The following is a 20,000-nucleotide window of genomic DNA, read 5'->3' as shown; positions in this document are numbered from 1 at the left end:
TTCGTTCTAAATCTCTCTGATTCAGAATAGCTGAAGTTCTGCTATTCGAAAAGTGTTTATTGCCTATCACTACTTTGGAATACTTGCAGAAAATAGCTATTTAAGAGAACATGAACTTTTAATAGAACCTTTTGGCATATCAATCAAAGGGTGAATTACATTGTGATCTAGGTACAATTATTGGTATTCGTCCAATAGGAATTATTCTATTTTCTTCATATAAGATTTCCTGGTTTCTTAATCTGTTAGTTATGGGGATTTTTTACGAACTTCTCCACTATATAATAAAGAGGATATATATATATATATATATATATATATATATATATATATATATATATATATATATATATATATATATATGTATATATAAATAAATATATACATACATATATATATATATATATGTATATATATTTATATTTATATGTGTATGTATATATATATATATATATATATATATATATATATATATATATATATGTGTATATATACATATATATATATATATATATATATATATATATATGTGTGTATATATACATATATATATATGTATATATACATATAAATATATATATATATACATACATATATATATATGTATATGTATATACATATATATGTGTATATATATGTATATATATACATATATATACATATATATGTATATAGGCTATATACATATATATATGCATATGTATATATATACATACATATATTATATATATATATATATATATATATATATATATATATATATATATATATATATATATATTCTTTCCAGTAACGGTCAACTCCCATCGTCCCTCAGTAGGAGGAGATGGAGTAGTCATACCCTGGTGAGACAGGGTGTCCGTGCGAGTGCATATCTATCGGAATATTTAGCAGGCATTTTCGACGGGTCGCGCACACTAGAACACACACACACACACACACACACATATATATATATATATATATATATATATATATATATATATATATATATATATATATATATATATATATATATATAACGGATTTTGAGCGAAGCGAAAAATCTATTTTTGGGTGAGATGGCCATGTCGTCCTGATGGAAGTTCCTATAGGGTAGCTTCCTAGGGTATATTACAACTACGGTGATATTCCCAGAGAATTTACCTTAAGGTACCAGAATTCTAACTCCTGGAGCGAGTATCCCTCGTGAAAGGGATATCGCGACATATCAGAGGACGTATTCTTGACACGCCACATGGCAATCTACATCCTGGACAGAGATTTCGTCTCGTAGGAGGTGATTGGCGAGATACGAATTCGGGAAAGAAAAAGGGGAGCCGCTCCCAAGGCTTCCCTATCCTCCGATTCGTATGCGTGCCTGGCGCCAATCCTGGCGCCATCTGTATTCCTTGTAGCGTACACGAGGTGCTACAGATACTGTATGTAGGGAGGGGTCCTACAGCCCTTTCTTAGAAAGGCAAGGGCGGGTCCATCAGGACGACATGGCCATCTCACCCAAAAATAGATTTTTCGCTTCGCTCAAAATCCGTTTTTTGGGCTCAAGCCATGTCGTCCTGATGGAAGTGTACCAGAGCATTACTGTATCTGTGGATTCTCAGAACGTGCCGTACTCCCCGGAGGTAATTTTTTCCCGGTCGACTAGACCTAGAGACCTAAGATGTTACCGTTATACATCTTTTCAACTAACTATAAACTATGTTAGAGCTTCCTGCCCCCTACAGGGAAGAGTCCTACTAGACTCTGGAAAAGTCTCGAAGAGTACATATACCTATGTATGAATACCAGGCAAGCTAATATAGTGGTCTCGCCCTATATTAAGTAAAGCATAGTTTATATAGAACCACTGCGTCAATATATATTGACCAGTAATCCGCACAATACTTGTATTGGACAAAGGTTTATATCCACATAGGAAGAAACTAATAAAACCGCTTTCGTCCCTTTATGGGACGGAGTCCTCCCATTAGGGGACTACATAAACCAATGCAACATAGCTTGCATAACAGAACAATTCTACCAGAATTATCCCAGATAAGATACATAGAATTAAATGCTCAATTATACCAATAAATTGACACAGGTGAAAGAGACGCAAGGTTCTCAAGAACAAGTTTATTGACAGACAATAAATAGACAGGTTAACAACAAATATATATATATATATATATATATATATATATATATATATATATATATATATATATATATATATATATATATATATATATATATATATATAAAAGAGGATAACCCAAAACTTTAAGCATAAGTATGATAGTAAACAGAACTTGTTTATCTGAAAGAAAAACCATTAAACGCCACTTTTTTAAGATACCGAGGTATCAAGTCATAAAAGTGTATTACAAATCAATCACATTAGCGTTAGAAACGCTCGGCACACATGTCTGTACTTATGCTAGGTTCACCTTTGAAAAAGGAACAGTCTATGTAGGCACTCGGTGCCCTCATTTAGTTTGTAGTACAGTATGTACCTACACACTCACCCTGGACTTAATTGTCCCAATTAAGACCACTGTTCCTCGCAGAGTTAAACAGTAGGGTTAACTACACGACCCACTGCTACCACAGATCTCTTTAGTTCCTCTACTTGCTTCGCATAGTGGCGAAAGAACACTCTGGAAGACTTCCAGCCCGTGTATGAACGGAGATGTTCAAAATCCATACAATCAAAGAAATTTAGGGATGAGGCAACTTTCCTCGGATCGTGACCTGCGGGTGTACTGTCAGGATCCGCTCTGCGAATAAAATATGTGATTTTCGCTCTGAGTTGATTCAGAGATAAATTTGAGCCTGATGTTTCTCCCCTAAATAGTTGACCACCCTTGAAGTCTGAAGTTCTATGAAGATAGACCTTTAGGCATTCTACTGGACATAGAGATGCATCTTCTTTCAGAGGGCAGATTCTCCAGGGACCCCACCTGTTGGTGGGTAACTCATTCTTGGCGAGAAACGTAGGATCCGGAAACAGGTTCAGATCCCCCCCATCCAGGAACTGAACACGACCTGCCTCTCTCGAGAGGGCTACGATCTCACTAACCCTGGCCCCGGACGCGAGTGCAAATAGGAAAATAACTTTTTGCGTCAAATCCTTTAACGCACATTCTTCATTGCTCAACAGGGAGGCGAAATGAATAACTTTGTCTAAAGACCATGAGATGGGCTTTGGAGGTGCTGAAGGTCTGAGCCTAGCGCAGGCTTTCGGAACTTTATTAAAGATCTCGTTACCTAGGTCGATCTGGAAGGCAAATAAAATGGGTCTCATCAAAGCAGATTTACACACTGAAATCGTGTTAGCTGCCAACCCTTGGCCATGGAGGTGGATGAAGAAAGATAAGCAGAAGTCTGTTGAGATCTCCTGCGGATTCTTTGCCTTTACAAAGGCCACCCATTTTCTCCAAGATGACTCATATTGCCTTCTAGTCGATTTGCACTTATATTCCTCTAGGAAGTCTATGCTGGCTTTCGAAATCCCGAAACGCTTTCTCACCGCAAGGGCGAGAAAATCATGAGCTGCAGGGTCCGGGTTTTCTGTAATGAAGCGCAGACAGTCGACTTCTGGACTCGCTGGGTCAGAACTGGATGTGGTAGCGGCACAAACTTCATCTGTAGTTCCAATGCCAAGGGGAACCACATACTGTTCGGCCACTTGTGGGCCACTATTGCCGCTACCCCCTTGAAGGATCTCAGTTTGTTGAGGACCCTCAACAGAAGGTTGTGAGGAGGGAACAGATAAATCCTGGACCATCTGTTCCAGTCGAGGGACATCGCGTCCACTGCTTCCGCTAAGGGGTCCTCGTACGGGGACACGTACAGGGGCAACTTCTTGTTGTCTTTCGTCGCAAAGAGGTCTATCTGCAGTTCTGGGACTTGATTCAGAATGAAGGAGAATGATCCTGCGTCTAAGGACCATTCCGACTCTATCGGTGTGAACCTGGATAGAGCGTCCGCTGTCACATTGCGGACTCCTTGAAGGTGAACTGCCGACAGGTACCACTTCTTCTTTTCCGCCAATCGGAAGACGGCTAACATCACCTGGTTGAGAGGTGGTGACCTCGACCCTTGTCGATTCAAGCATCTCACAACCACCTCGCTGTCCATCACCAATCTTATGTGGATCGAGTGACGCGGGGAGACTTTCTTTAAGGTAAGGAGCACTGCCATAGCTTCTAGAAAGTTTATATGAAAGGTCCTGAATAGCTTGGACCAAGTCCCCTGGACTTTTTTCCGATGAGAGTGACCTCCCCATCCCTCCTTTGAGGCGTCTGAGTGAATCGTCATCGACGGGGGAGGTGGCTGAAGAAGAACCGACTTCTTTAGATGTCTGGCTTGGGACCAAGGCCTGAGAAGAGTACGTAGCCGAGGCGGCACTGGTCTTCTCAGATCTCTTCGCGCGTTTGATGCATACCTTCTCCAAACTCCGGTTGCATCCTTTAGCTGTGCTCTTAGCACTGGGTCTGTCACTGAAGCAAACTGGAGAGAGCCTAGTACCCTCTCCTGTTTGCGTCTTGATATCCTTTCGGAATCTAGAAGTCTCTTGACAGAGCCCGCTATCTCCTTCCTTTTCTTCGTCGGGATGGAGAAACTGTGTGACAGAAGGTCCCAGTGGATTCCCAGCCACTGGAACTTTTGGGATGGAGAAAGTCGAGACTTTTTTCTGTTGATCTTGAAGCCTAGTTACTCTAGGAACTGGATCACCTGACTGGAAGCTTGCAAGCATTCGGTCTCGGATGCTGCCCACACCAGCCAGTCGTCCAGGTAGACTACTACCTGAATTCCCTTTAGGCGTAATTGTTTGAGAGCTGCGCTCGCAAGCTTCGTGAAAATCCTTGGGGCTATGTTTAGCCCGAATGGCATGGCTCTGAAGGCGTATAGTCTCCGTTGTAGCCTGAACCCTAGGTAGGGGGAGAGTCGACGGCTGATTGGAATGTGCCAATAGGCGTCTGACAAGTCTATAGAGACTGAGTATGCCCTCTTGGGCAGTAAGGTCCTTATGTGTTGCAGTGTTAGCATCTTGAATTTGCAATTCACTATGAACTTGTTGAGTGGCGACAAGTCCAGAATGACTCTGAGCTTTTCCGAGTCTTTCTTGGGAACACAAAACAGCCTCCCTTGGAATTTGATGGACTTCACCTTTCGGATCACCTTTTTCTCCAACAGTTCTTGAACGTACTCCTCCAGAACGGGGGTGGAGTGTTGGAAAAACCGAAGGCACGGGGGTGGAGTGCTGTACCAGCTCCAGCCCAGTCCATTCTTGAGTAGGCTTTGGGCCCAGGGATCGAAGGTCCAGCGATCCCAAAATTTCATCAGTCTCCCTCCTACCGGTATCGTTTCACTTGGACTGCCGTCCTGAGGTCTTGCCTCCCTGACCACGACCACCTCTGAATCCCCTTCCCCTTGAGGGGCGCCTAGACGAGCCTCTGGCTGCTCCTCTAGGTTTTGCACGAAAGGAAGAAGACTGTCCTTCGAACGTTGGGGTGAATGCGGTGGACTGACCTGGCACAGCCTGGGGTACCCACTGAAAAGTGGTCGGGGTTTGTGCCACCATCTGGGGCACTGGAGGCAATGTCAATTGCAGTTGCTGTTGCTGTCTAAAAGGCTTGGCTGGCCGAGACGGTAGCCTAGTCCTCATATTCTTCCTCTTTGGTTGAGGACCCTCATCCGGGGAAGACTTTCTTTTGGTAGCCAGGCCCCACTTCTGGAGAAGGTTTCTATTCTCCACGGCGGCCTTATCAACAACTTCTTTGACCACATCGGTAGGGAAAAGGTCTTTTCCCCAAATGTTGGAGGAGATTAACTTCCTTGGCTCGTGTCTCACCGTAGCCCCGGTGAACACGAAATCCCTGCAAGCTCTCCTTGCCTTGACGAAGCTATAAAGGTCCTTCGTCACTGTGGCTAGGTGAGACTTAGCCACCACCATGAACATTTCATGGACCTTGGGGTCACTTGCCATCGTCTCAAGAGTAGTCTGATGAGACATTGAGGCAGCCAGTCTTTCTTTTGTCTCGAACTCTCTTCGTAAAAGAGAGTCGGACAGCTTGGGGAGGTCCTCGCCGAATTGCCGTCCGGCAATATCAGCCTCCAACTTTCCCACTGAGAACGTCAGATGGACATCCTTCCAGTCTTTGTGGTCCATAGGCAGGGCCAGCGACAAGGGTTTACACTCCTCCAGGGAGGGGCAAGGCTTGCCGGCCTCGACTGCCTTTAGGACAGCCGCAAACCCTTTCTGTAAAAAGGGGAAGGCTCTAGCAGGAGAGGACACAAAAGAAGGGAGCTTCTTGCTCAATGCAGCTACCTTCGAGTTAGAGAAGCCCCTCTCTTTCATCGAGGATGAAAGTAGGGCTTGAGCCTTAGCGTGGTCCATAATTATGACCTCCTTCGGCTCTGTCTCCTCCCTTGAAGCTGGTTCTTTTCTCAGCCGGACATAGCAGTCCGGATATGATGCCTTGCTGGGCCAGAATTCCACCTCCTCTAGGGGAACTGAACCCAGCTTATCTGAGATGACGATCTTTCCAGTCGTCATCGGCATGTGCTCAGCATACCTCCATGGGTTAGCATCTGAGCATAAGGGAAGGTCTTTCACATTGAGCCTTTTCCGGGGCCCATGTGATTCTGCCAGGGACTGCATCCGCAGTTCCATAGCAGCCGCCTTCTCCTGATTCTCCTTCTGCATTTGTTGGATCATTCCAACAATCGAAGAGAGGGCCTGTCCCAGTTCTACTGGGAGACCGGCCGATGTTGAGGGAATAGGCTCCGGAATCTGAACCGGAGTAGCCGACACCTCGTCGACCTCATCCTCTACGACATCCGGGGTTTGAACTTCATCCTGACCTTCTGCCAGGAGGTCTTGTTCCAAACGCTCGTCCAGGTCAGACATCCTGTCATCTAACTGGATGTCTTGCATCGCGACTGCGACTTCAACGTCCACCTGGACCTGATCTTGGGGGATCTCCTCTTGAGGCTGGGGAATCACTGCATCAGCTGATGCCTTGGGAAAAAGATACGCCCTCATCTTCTCACTTGGAAGATAAGGGCCAGAGGTGTTCTTTTGGAAGCCCCTTACCCAGGTACGAAGCTTCTCCCTTGCTAAATCCCTTGATTCCGCCGTCTTAGGGGAATCAAAAGCCTCAGTAATCAGGTTAGTGCATACAGTACATACCTGAGGGTCCCAATACTGGAGATCATCCTTGGAGACAGCGCATGCTGCGTGTCTCCTACAACACTCATGTCCGCAGAGGTTCTTGCTGCGGACGTTGCAGAAAACATTTCCGCACTTCGGAGGGTCCTCCTGTAAAGAGAAGAAATTTCCATGAGTATCAAGTGAACTATGTATCACTGGATATGCATAGTATAGCATAACAATTCATAAAGGAAAGACACACACTTGTGTTTCCCTCACAACCCATTGTTGCAGCCTTCCAGATAATAAAATCAAAATGGTTAATCTCTTCTAGAGTAACCAATGCAAGGTTTCTAGAGGAAACAGGTGGAGCTCACACCTAAGCAATGATTTTAAAATCCTGGATAATAGGCAGGAAAGAACTCACTTTCCTATCTGTAGGGCAACAGCAAAGGGATGTGCGAGAAAACACAATAGTGTTAGAAGACACAGTGCTGTACCAAAACCCTTACCATAGTTTTCTTCTTACTGTATATGTTATACTGAAGAATACTAGTACAGTATAGGGGGATGTGTGCCGGCCTGCCTTTGCCGGCCGGCACACACCATAACTAGCTTTAAAGTATACTACTTAACAGCTATAAGGCGGCAGCACTCTGGTTCAAATGCATGTGCCGGTCGGCAGCAACTGCCGGCCGGTAACAGCCAATGTTGGCCGGCAATGGCTGCCGGCCAGCAACTACACAAGGTAGTACCCAGCTGCCGGCCACACTCTTGGTGACCGGCAGACAAGGGCTGACATAAGCCGGCCGGCAAAGGTACAAGACCGATGCCAGCCGGCAGCAAAAGAACCAGAGGACTACACCTCAACTTATCAGAGGCCAACGAAGACGGAGAAGCCATGAAAAAGTAGAATAAATCCAAGATTTGCGAGAAACACAGGAAAAAACACCGAATTGTTAAGCTACGCAAAAAGGAATACAGATGGCGCCAGGATTGGCGCCAGGCACGCATACGAATCGGAGGATAGGGAAGCCTTGGGAGCGGCTCCCCTTTTTCTTTCCCGAATTCGTATCTCGCCAATCACCTCCTACGAGACGAAATCTCTGTCCAGGATGTAGATTGCCATGTGGCGTGTCAAGAATACGTCCTCTGATATGTCGCAATATCCCTTTCACGAGGGATACTCGCTCCAGGAGTTAGAATTCTGGTACCTTAAGGTAAATTCTCTGGGAATATCGCCGTAGTTGTAATATACCCTAGGAAGCTACCCTATAGGAACTTCCATCAGGACGACATGGCTTGAGCCCAAAAACATATATAATATATATATATATATATATATATATATATATATATATATATATATATATATATATATATATATATATGTATATATATATATATATATATATATATATATATATATATATATATATGTATATATATATATGCATACATATACATATATATATACACATCTCATTTATAATAATGTTTATATAATTATTCTACTTTTAACCTAATTTTTTTAAATGAGATAAAAATAATTTTGTGCTCAAACAAAATTTCTCACGTTTATCACGTGCCAGTCTATCAATTAATCATCCAAGCAAATTATTTTAATGATGATTCTTATTTCTTACAAGAGCCATCTGAAACTCCAAAGCTCTCTTTTCTTATCACTTGATTAAAATACAGTATATATTATCCCTTTTACCCCCAAAGGACGTACTGGTACGTTTCACAAAAGCCATCCCTTTACCCCCATGGACGTACCGGTACGTCCTTGCAAAAAAATGCTATAAATTTTTTTTTTTTTTCATATTTTTGATAATTTTTTGAGAAAATTCAGCATTTTCCAAGAGAATGAGACCAACCTGACCTCTCTATGACAAAAGTTAAGGCTGTTAGAGCAATTTGAAAAAAATATACTGCAAAATGTGCTGGGAAAAAAGTAACCCCCTTGGGGTTAAGGGTTGGAAATTTCTAAATGTTTCTTAATGTTTTAAAGGTCCGTTGAAATGTTTTGTTCCATACAGTTGTGTTTTAAATTGATTGTGTTAGGAATCGACTAGCTGTAGATTTTTTTTTCATGTTGAACTATTTTATCATTCGAATACCTTATTATAACTTTCTACAAACTAAACTATGGATTTTCATTGAGGCTAAATGGTTTTATTTTTCATACTAGGATAATATAAATGCATTTAAGTTGAATTTTTAAAGTGTAATTATTATTTTGAGTATGGCACATCTATCACATTGTCTTCTGTGATAAGCAAATAATACAGTTAGTAATGATAGTATACTGTAGATAATATTATTAACTAATCTCTATGGTATTGTCTACAGTATGGAAAGAGGTCCATGATGTAGGGGGGGGGGGGAGTTGATATCGAGTTTTTGTAGTGAATTAAATTAATACCGAAACTTGCTAAAAGACTATTAGATAATCTGATAAGATATTCATTGTATTTTCTGCAGTTTAAAGGTTTAAAGGCCACTCATGAATGGCAGGGTCAAGAGACAGTGACATTGCCCTATCGAGCAGGATAGTGCCCTAGAGACTGACCATATATACATATGATCAGCGCCCAAGCCCCCTCTCCACTCAAGCTAGGATCTAGGAGGGCCAGGCAATGGCTGCTGATGACTCAGCAGATAGACCTGTAGGCTCCTTAGCTCACAAGGTTGATGAGGTTGCAGCGACCAAAGAAACTAAAGAGTTTGAGCGGGACTCGAACCCCAGTCTGGCGTTCTCTAGTTAGGGACGTTACCTCATCGCCCACTACTACCCGTAACAGTTGGGAATACAGTTAAGAAACACATGTAATGAAATTCATATATTTAATGCTTTCTTGTTTGTGTTGGCGTGCAAAGGCATGATAAGGTTAATTCGTTGAATGAAAAAAAAAAAATATCACTAGCGCTACAAATTGAGTATTGAATCGTACCTTGTTTTAAATGGGAATCTAACCTGAAATTGATATCGAAGATCTTGCTTTAACCCTTTCACTGCCATTAGTGACTTAATTAAAATTTGTAAAAAGGGAAGCCTCTTTTAAAATTAATGAAACCATAGCAAGTTGGTATTTATCAGAACGAGCTTGATGAGAGCTTTTCAATAAAAATCAAGGGTAGTTTGTAGCGCTACGGCCAAGCGTCCTAATTTGCTTATTATCGCTTTGACTGTTATCTTGTATAGAATAAAAACGTTTGGAAATGGTCTACGGATCTTAAATATGTGCTTAAACGCACACTTTTATGTTTTTTGCCGAAAACCCTAAATTACCTGAAAATTTGTGGCTTGAGTTCTTACTCCGGCCGCGAATCTTCGCGCTCCCGTAGTAGGTAAGGGGGGGCAGGGGGGGGGGGGGGTCCGGGGGTGAAGCCCCCTTGGGTAAGGATACGGCCTTTAGCATAGGTTAGGTGGGTTTTTTTAAGTTAGCTTCTCCCGCCAAAATCGTTTTTAGAACGACGGCCACAGTTCAGAATATTCCAGTTTTCTACGAACTCGATTTTAGAATGACGGCCATAGTCCACCCCACTTCATAATATTCCCATTTTCTATGAATGAAAACGGATCTGGCCGTCACCCTACAAAGGCTCCAAAATCAACAAGATAGGATTTCTGTGGTCCTGAAAGATTTTGCTTCATCAGATGTTTTGTTGAATTCACCACTGGCAGTGAAAGGGTTAAATACGCTTTCACTCCATCTATTCAACCCTTTCAAGAATTCCTCTTTCTTCGACTTTTCACATTACTTAATCTATATTATTATTATTATTATTATTATTATTATTACTATCCAAGCTACAACCCTAGTTAGAAAAGCAAGATGCTACAAGCCCAGGGGCTCCAACAGGAAAAAATATCCCAGTGAGGAAAGGAAATAAGGAAATAAATAAATGAAGAGAACAAATTAACAATAAGTAACAACGTCAAAACAGACATGTCATATATAAACTATTAACAACATCAAAAACAAATATGTCATAACTAAACTATAAAAAGACTCATGTCCGCCTGGTCAACAAAAAAGCATTTGCTCCAACTTTGAACTTTTGAAGTTCTACTGATTCAACTGACCTCACCCATCCTTGTCTCATGCCCTGTGTCATACTTGACCAGTCACTCAAAATTATATATATTATAAAACATGTTTCAACTTCAGTATAAAGGTTTAATCGCTCTTAATAACTTCTCATCTATACCATACATTCGCAATGTGTTCAATCTTGCTTCTCAATCATTTTTATAAAAAGAAATTGATCCACTCGCCCAGTTCCTTGCCTTAATTTATTCTATTCTTATCCTGTTAGTCGATCTGTCAATTGTTGGGTGGAATTGAGGGATTAGAATATCTGTTATTATTATTATTATTATTATTATTATTATTATTATTATTATTATTATTATTATTATTATTATTATTATTATTATTATTATTATTTTTGTTGTTGGAGTTCACTTGCTTGAGGGTACACTCCGGCACCATTCTATCTTATTTCTCTTCCTCTTGTTTTGTTAAAATTTTTAGAGTTTATTTAGGAGATATTTATTTTAATGTTACTGTTCTTAGAATATTTTGTTATTCCTTGTTTCCTTTCCACACTGGGCTATTTTCCCTGTTGGAGCCCCTGGGCTTATAGCATGCTGCTTTTCCAACTAGGGTTGTAGCTCAACAAATAATAATAATAATGTTGTTGTTGTTGTTATTGTTTTTGCTGTTGTTGTTATTCAGAATACTCTGTTTTTAATAAATGAAAAGATCATAAAATCAGCGGCTTAGAAGTATTCCGTGAAGAAGGTTTAATGAATAAATACATATAATGTATAAAACTGACCTTTATTCATATACAGATTAAAAGGAATGAATACAGTAAAATAATTATTTACATTATCTTTTAAAACCATCTAATGAAATTCACTTTAAAAAAAGTCCAACGAAACTAATTTGCATTAGTTTGTCACTTTTGATAAACTGAGCTATGGGAATAGGATAGATATACAGTAGTTAACAGAGTATTAAAAGGATAATATATAAATTAGGATATTAAACATTTCGGATTTTGTTAAGTAATTTGGAAAATGTTAGACTTTTATTAAGTGTTAGTTTATCAAATTTACAATTTCTTGGATAATAGGTTATTTTTCCAAAGTATTATTGGAAATAATTTTCTGATCTGTGAAAATTCACATACATAAATACATACATATATATATATATATATATATATATATATATATTTACAATATATATATATATATATATATATATATATATATATATATATATATATATGTATATATATACATATATATATATATATATATATATATATATATATATATATATATATATATATATATACTGTACATATATATATTATATGTATATATATAATTACATATATATATATATATATATATATATATATATATATATATATATTTACAATATATATATGTATATATATATATATTGTAAATATATATATATATACTCTACATATATATATATTATATGTATATATATAATTACATATATATATATATATTATATACAGTATACTGTATATATATATATATATATATATATATATATATATATATATATGTATATATATATATTTATATATACTGTATATACTGTATATATGTATATATGTATATACATATATATATTATATACATATATAATTATATATATATGTATATTTATATATATAGTATATATAATTAGGAATTTATATATACATACACATATATATTCACACACACACACACACACACATATATATATATATATATATATATATATATATATATATATATATATATATATATATATATATATATACATATTTATTTATTTACTTACTGTACCTGTATTATACATAAATACAACTAAACGCAAACTTGTTGAGTACAGGAAAATGTAAATAGACATAAATACATGCTTAAATCACATTTATAATTGTGTTAGACAGAGATATATAGAAAAATATAAGAGTACTATAGAAAGATATACCGATATTCTCCTAAAGGTCGATAAAGTAAAACAAAATTCCCAAACTATTATTTTTTTTCTTTATAACTATATAACATAAAATTATCCCAAAAATATCATGGAAACTATGAATTTGAAATATCTTCAAGATATATTTTACTAAATAGATATTTGAGAATTGAGAAGCCAATTCTCTTATATTCCCGACATTCTTGATATGATTAAATATATTACAATCCATTTGTTCTAGAATAAGAAAATAATTTATATTCTTAATTTCATATTTAACATTTCTCATAAATAATATGAGGTTCATCTTCGTAAGCGTCGTTATCATAACTTTGATCTTGCGCTGGAAAAGAAGATTTACTTGAGTAAAAAAAATTGCAGATTTTCATCAGTGAAAGATTGAAAAAAGCAAATCAGATAATGGCTAGGTTAAGTAAAATTTGGAAATCAAATCGACTGAAATTGCATATAAAAATCAGACTATATATCAATTTAGTGAGACCGGTGTTACTCTATGTACATGAGTCATGGTAAGACAATGAAACAATCTCCAATAGATTTAGTAGATTTGAGAACAAAGCCCTCAGAAGGATATTGGGGGTTAAATGGCAGGACAGGATTTGAAATGAAGCTATAAGAGAGATTACTCGAGTGCCATATGTGGATGAGATCATGATGAGGGGTAGATGGAGATGGTTTGATTATGATCTTCGCACTCCCCATGAGAGATTAGTCACCAAACAATCAGCTGGGCTCCACAAGGCACTAGAAGAGATGGAAGGCCCAGACCTACATGGCTGAGGACTATGAAGCGCGTAGTAGGAGATGATGAATGGAGAAGTATTGAATTGAAAGCTCAAGATAGAAACGATGTCAAGATAGAGACGACTGGGGAAATCTAACCGAGGCCCTTTGCGTCAATAGGCGTAGGAGGAGATGGTGATGATGATGATGATTCATCAATGTTACTTTAACAAAATCATCAAATAACATTTTCCTTCAAAAACTATTTTTTTTTTACTGACTTAGTCTTTAGTGTGTTTAGTTCATTTTCAATTATAATGATTGGTATATAGTTCAGAAATTTTATTCAGCAGTATACGGTTATAAATCTGAATTTGCTAAGTAACAATGGGTTAATGATACACTAGTCAATGCCGTGAAATTACTGGGAAGTGTTCATTGGAAGGATATGAAAGTCGAGAAGAAGGTCATTGGAAGTATGTGAAAGTTGAGAAGAAGGTCATTGGAAGTATGTGAAAGTTGAGAAGAAGATCATTGGAAGTATGTGAAAGTTGAGAAGGTCATTGGAAGTATGTGAAAGTTGAGAAGGTCATTGGAAGTATGTGAAAGTTGAGGTCATTGGAAGTATGTGAAAGTTGAGGTCATTGGAATCATGTGAAAGTTGAGAAGGTCATTGAAAGTATGTGAAAGTTGAGAAGGTCATTGGAATCATGTGAAAGTTGAGAAGGTCATTGAAATCATGTGAAAGTTTAGAAGGTCATTGAAAGTATGTGAAAGTTGAGAAAAGGGTCATTGGAAGCATGTAAAAATTTAGGTCATTGGAAGCATGTGAAAGTTGAGAAGAAGGTCATTGGAAGTATGTGAAAGTTGAGAAGGTCATTGGAAGTATGTGAAAGTTGAGGTCATTGGAAGTATGTGAAAGTTGAGGTCATTGGAATCATGTGAAAGTTGAGAAGGTCATTGAAAGTATGTGAAAGTTGAGAAGGTCATTGGAATCATGTGAAAGTTGAGAAGGTCATTGAAATCATGTGAAAGTTTAGAAGGTCATTGAAAGTATGTGAAAGTTGAGAAAAGGGTCATTGGAAGCATGTAAAAATTTAGGTCATTGGAAGCATGTGAAAGTTGAGAAGAAGGTCATTGGAAGTATTTGAAAGTTGAGAAGAAGGTCATTGGAAGTATGTGAAAATTGAGAAGATCAATGGAAGTTTGTGAAAGTTGAGAAGTAAAATAAGAGAAAATCGAATAAAATAATGGGCAAATAAAGAATTGTAGAAAATCAGTAAAGATAGAAAGAATATGAAAGTAAATTGTACGTAGAAACAAGGTAAAGTTATACGAAATTCTGTAGAAAGGTCATAGATGAGATTAGAATTAAGTAATGGCGGATAAGAGTTCTGTTATTATTTTTATGTAAATATCGTGAAATGGAAATGAGAACTTCTTTGGTTGAACATTAAAGAAGACAATTTAATAAAAAAAAAAAAATAATGCAATTTTTGTTATGTACGTTGGTCATCTAAAAAAGAAATGCTATGATCATATCCAACACTATTATTATTTTCATGTAAATATCGTGAAATAGAATTAAAATGAGATCTTGTTCACTTCACTTGAATAATAAAGAAGAGAATATAATTTAAAAAATATATATTTTTTAATCTAGTTTTTGTATTGTACGTTGATTATCTAAGGAAATTCTTAAATTATACCCAATAATTAACATAAGGACATCTTCCTTATCGTCTGCAGAATATAATCTTCAAGAATAGCTTATTAATCCTATTTTACCTGAGTCACTCTCCATGCTCCACCGCACTGGATTCTCTAAATAAGCCGCTATACATTTGCACAGGTATAAGAACTGGTCCTGGGAAAAAGATCAAAACATTAAATCTTATTTTAAGTCTTCTTTTCATTCTGTGGTTTCCCACTCGTCAGAGAAAATTTCTTAAGTTCCTCAGAAAGCAGAGAAAATGTTAGAAAATATATTTTACATCTCTCTTTTATTAAATGTTTAGCTTAAATTGGATCTTTTAAATCGTTGTTTGTAAATGGTTGAGGAAAAGATCAACTTACTCATATGCCTCTCTTCCCTAGGGTGAAGTACATTCAATACATCTCATGTGGCGAACTGTATGCATTATAGATTGGTTTACCATCGTACCTTAGGGTTCTAGCTGAAACCCCTTTTTAGCCTTCGACTGTACCTTTTTTCTCGCTTTACCTTCAGTTTTCTTGTTCAATATATATATATATATATATATATATATATATATATATATATATATATATATATATATAATTTTAGATAAAATCATTCATCTAAATACTTTCCATTAATAGGGGAAACAACTCTGTCTTGGTTAAAAATATCTGACCCAGGTTTATCTACATCTTTAGAATTAGCCTGTTTAAACACTTTTTGAACATTACATTTTGGAGCCTTACCTCGTTAGAAGAAAAGACTTCTCTTTAAGTCTTTCTTTATCACAACTGAGAAATAAAAATTCTACATTTTGGAATTATGAGGCAATATTTATATTTTGGAGTCTTACCTCCCTAGAAGCAAAGACTTTCCTTTAAGTCTTTCCCTAGCAAGATTTTTAATTGACAAAAAGAAAACTGAAAAAAGAAATCTTATTTTAGAATTAAGAGGAGATATTTAAATTTATAGTCCTTACAAGCAAAGACTTCTTTCTTAATCTTTCCATATCCTAACTGTCAAAAATAAAAGATGCATTTTGGAATTATGAAGGAGAATTTACATTTTACATTTTGGAATCTTACCTCGTTAGAAGCAAAGCCTCCCCTCTACTATATTTTGAAATAGGCAAAAAAAGCTTCTGTCAATCAAAAAACCCTCCTGTTAATCAGAATCCCAACTTCTGGAAGAGTGTCCTTACCTGAGACTGCACCATGGATGGCCTGCACTCCCTTATAGCCAGGACCTCTCCCCTAATGTCGATCCAGGGACTGGACGGGTCTCGTCTGATCAAGTCTATGAGGTTCCAGGCGCCGATGAACGTCCCCGTGCGCCCAACGCCGGCACTGAGGAAAAGGTTATGGAAGGAGTTTTAAAAGGAGAGAGAGAGAGAGAGAGAGAGAGAGAGAGAGAGAGAGAGAGAGAGAGAGAGAGAGAGAGAGAGACGAATTTACCTTGCAACATTGTAACGAGATTTTTTTATCAAGATAATATAATAAACGTGATTCTCCACTAAATTGGTCAGAATTGTTTGAGAATAGATATTTTATTTGATTAAAACAAGTTATACGTAGATACTGTGTGGTGTTTATGTTTCTAGGATATATATATATATATATATATATATATATATATATATATATATATATATATATATATATATATATATATCTATCTATCTATCTATCTCTCTCTCTCTCTCTCTCTCTCTCTCTCTCTCTCTCTCTCTCTCTCTCTCTCTCTCTCTCTCTATATATATATATATATATATATATATATATATATATAAAACATATCTTAGCACTCCACACACGGTGCACTCTACCTTTCCTAAATGTCCGTGGCAACGTTTATTTAACCTCTGCTTGCACCCATTTCTTATCCGTATACTTTATCCCTTTACCAATTCTTTCCACCTTTCAATCCAATCTCTTTCAACTAGTTTTTCATTGTGGGGTGGGGGGAAGGTGGGGGGAGGTTTACCCTAATTTAACACCAAATGTTTTAAAGGTCACTCATGAATGGCAAAGACAACGGACAGGAAAAAATATACATATGACCAGCCCCAAAGCTCCCACTCTATCAAGCTAGGACCAGGGAGAATCAGGCAATGGCATCTGGTAACTCAGCAAGTAGACCTGTCTGCTCCCCTCAACCCCCAACCCCCAATTCTTAGCTCACAAGAATGATGAGGTTACAAACACTACTAGAAACTATTGAGGTTTAGCAGGTTTTAAACTCCCCTCCAACAAAGTGTTAGGCAGGAATGTTTCCAAGGAGCTACCATAACCCTGAAGCTAATGAAAGATATGCTCATTCAAAACAGAGTATATAATCAATGTCCAAGTATACCGACTCGTCTGGAGTGGAAGTATACAGACTCACTTGCAGTGGAGGTATACGCACTCATCTGCAGTGGAGGTACACAGACTCACCTACAGTGGAGGTATACTGACTCGCCTACAGTGAAGGTATTTGGACTCACCTGCAGTGGAGGTATAGCGACTTGCCTGCAGTGTAGGTATACCGCCGACTCACCTGCAGTGCTTATTGCTGTCCTTCGAATCGAAGACGACTTCTGCTTCGCTGTGATGTGGATGAAGTTAGATCTGTTGTCGTTGGTGCCATCTTGCATGGCTGTGAAGACTAATTATGGATCCACACACTCTGCCACACAACTGGTAAGTCAGGTCTGGGTTGAACGGGGGGGTATCCAATCTCGACGGTTTTGTCTTCTCTCCCTGCGCTGTTGTCTTGCCTGGTTCCGGGTGTCTTCAAGTTGATTGACTCCAGCTTTAAAGAGTGAGCGCCATAGTGGTCTGTCAGAGGCGTTCATTTCTAGTTGCTCAAGTTGTATGTAGAGGTATACCGACTCCCCTGCAGTGGAGGTATACGGACTCACCTGCAGTGGAGGTTTATCGGCTTGGCTGCAGGGAACGTATATCAACTCACCTGCAGTGGAGGTATACCGACTCGCCTGGAGTGTAGGTATACCGACTCGCCTGCGATGGAGATATACAGACTTATGTGCCGTGGAGCTATATGGAGTCGCTGCAGAGGATGTATACGAACTCACTTTCAATTGAGGTATACTAACTCGCCTGCAATGGAGGTATACGGTCTCACGTGCGGTGGGGATATACAAACTCACTTGCAGTGGAGGTATACCCACTCACCTGCAGTGGTTATACACAAACTCACCTGCAGTGAAGGTATATGCACTTGCCTGCAGTGGATGTACACAAACTCACCTGCAGTGGAGGTATATGCACTCGCCTACAGTGAAGGTATACAGACTCACCTGAAGTGGAAGTATACAGTGTTGCCTGCAGTGGAGGTATACCGACTTGCCTGCAGTGGAGGTATACGGTCTCACCTGCGGTGGAGATATACAGAGACACTTGCAGTGGAGGTATACCCACTCACCTACAGTGGAGGTATAATGACTCGCCCACAGTGTAGGTATACGGACTCACCTGAAGTGGAAGTATACGGCCTCACCTGCTGTGGAGGTATACCGACCTAGCTGCAGTGGAGGTACACAGACTCACCCACAGTGGAGGTATACCGACTCACCTGCAGTGGAAGTATAGGGACTCACCTGCAGTGTACGACCATTGGTGTCCCAACGCCTTCCTTTTGTCTCCTGATCACGGAAATGAAGTCGAGCAGCTGTTCTTCATGGGTGGGAGCTCCATAGTCTGGCCACGCCGTGAAGTGGAACTGTCTTACGGTCCTCTTGGTTTTGTCGCTGCTCTGGAAGGGGCATGGGACACTTTTCTGTTGTACTACTAAAGTAGATAGGGATTATTTGAAGTGGTGTTTTTTTTTTTTTTTTTTTTTTTTTTTTTTTTTTTTTTTTTTTTTTTTTTTTTTTTTTTTTTTGAGCGATGAGGTATGGTTAGGGGAATATAGCAATTTTATGAAAGCTGTCAGAGGAATAATGAGTTGTAATTGGATACAATATTGATGTAAATCCTGTCTATATCATAAATCAATATTTCAGAAATGTAAAGCCAAAGCGATATGATTAAGAATATGGCAAATCTCTACGTAGATAATTCTCTTGCTAAGATAGTTAACATCGTGAAATACAGGGAAATAAAATTATCAACTTTCAAGATGAGTATCAACCCTACATCATGTATGTCTGCTCAAGTATGATGAAGTCTATAGAGGTATAACCGAAAGCCTACATACTTTCTTGTTGTAGATGTATACCGTATGTTTTCGCGCAAAATATTCCAGAGCTCAATATTAAAAAGATAAATGGTATCCCTTAGATGTTTTTCATAGAGAACAGTACTTTATTTGGAAGATTTTTATATACAGGATATATATATATATATATATATATATATATATATATATATATATATATATATAT

General features: G+C 38.1%; 1 protein-coding gene across 1 annotated transcript in view; it reads right to left on the bottom strand.

Moving 5' to 3' along the window:
* Nucleotides 1-13,069: 13,069 nt before the first annotated feature.
* The window catches only part of LOC137642391 (receptor-type tyrosine-protein phosphatase eta-like), a 33,392-nt gene continuing 26,461 nt past the window's right edge, over nucleotides 13,070-20,000 (bottom strand). Inside the window, exons 15-18 of the mRNA XM_068374904.1 lie at nucleotides 19,215-19,369; nucleotides 16,815-16,959; nucleotides 15,700-15,778; nucleotides 13,070-13,510 (exon numbers count right to left, since the gene is read on the bottom strand). Coding sequence (XP_068231005.1) covers nucleotides 13,443-13,510; nucleotides 15,700-15,778; nucleotides 16,815-16,959; nucleotides 19,215-19,369 — 447 coding nt within the window. The 3' untranslated portion in view covers nucleotides 13,070-13,442. The remainder of the gene's footprint in view (nucleotides 13,511-15,699; nucleotides 15,779-16,814; nucleotides 16,960-19,214; nucleotides 19,370-20,000) is intronic.

Source organism: Palaemon carinicauda, chromosome 6 (assembly GCF_036898095.1).
Source record: "Palaemon carinicauda isolate YSFRI2023 chromosome 6, ASM3689809v2, whole genome shotgun sequence".
In the NCBI taxonomy this organism is placed as follows: domain Eukaryota; kingdom Metazoa; phylum Arthropoda; class Malacostraca; order Decapoda; family Palaemonidae; genus Palaemon; species Palaemon carinicauda.
Note: the sequence above shows the minus strand (reverse complement) of the source record. Positions and strands in the feature narration are given on the sequence as shown.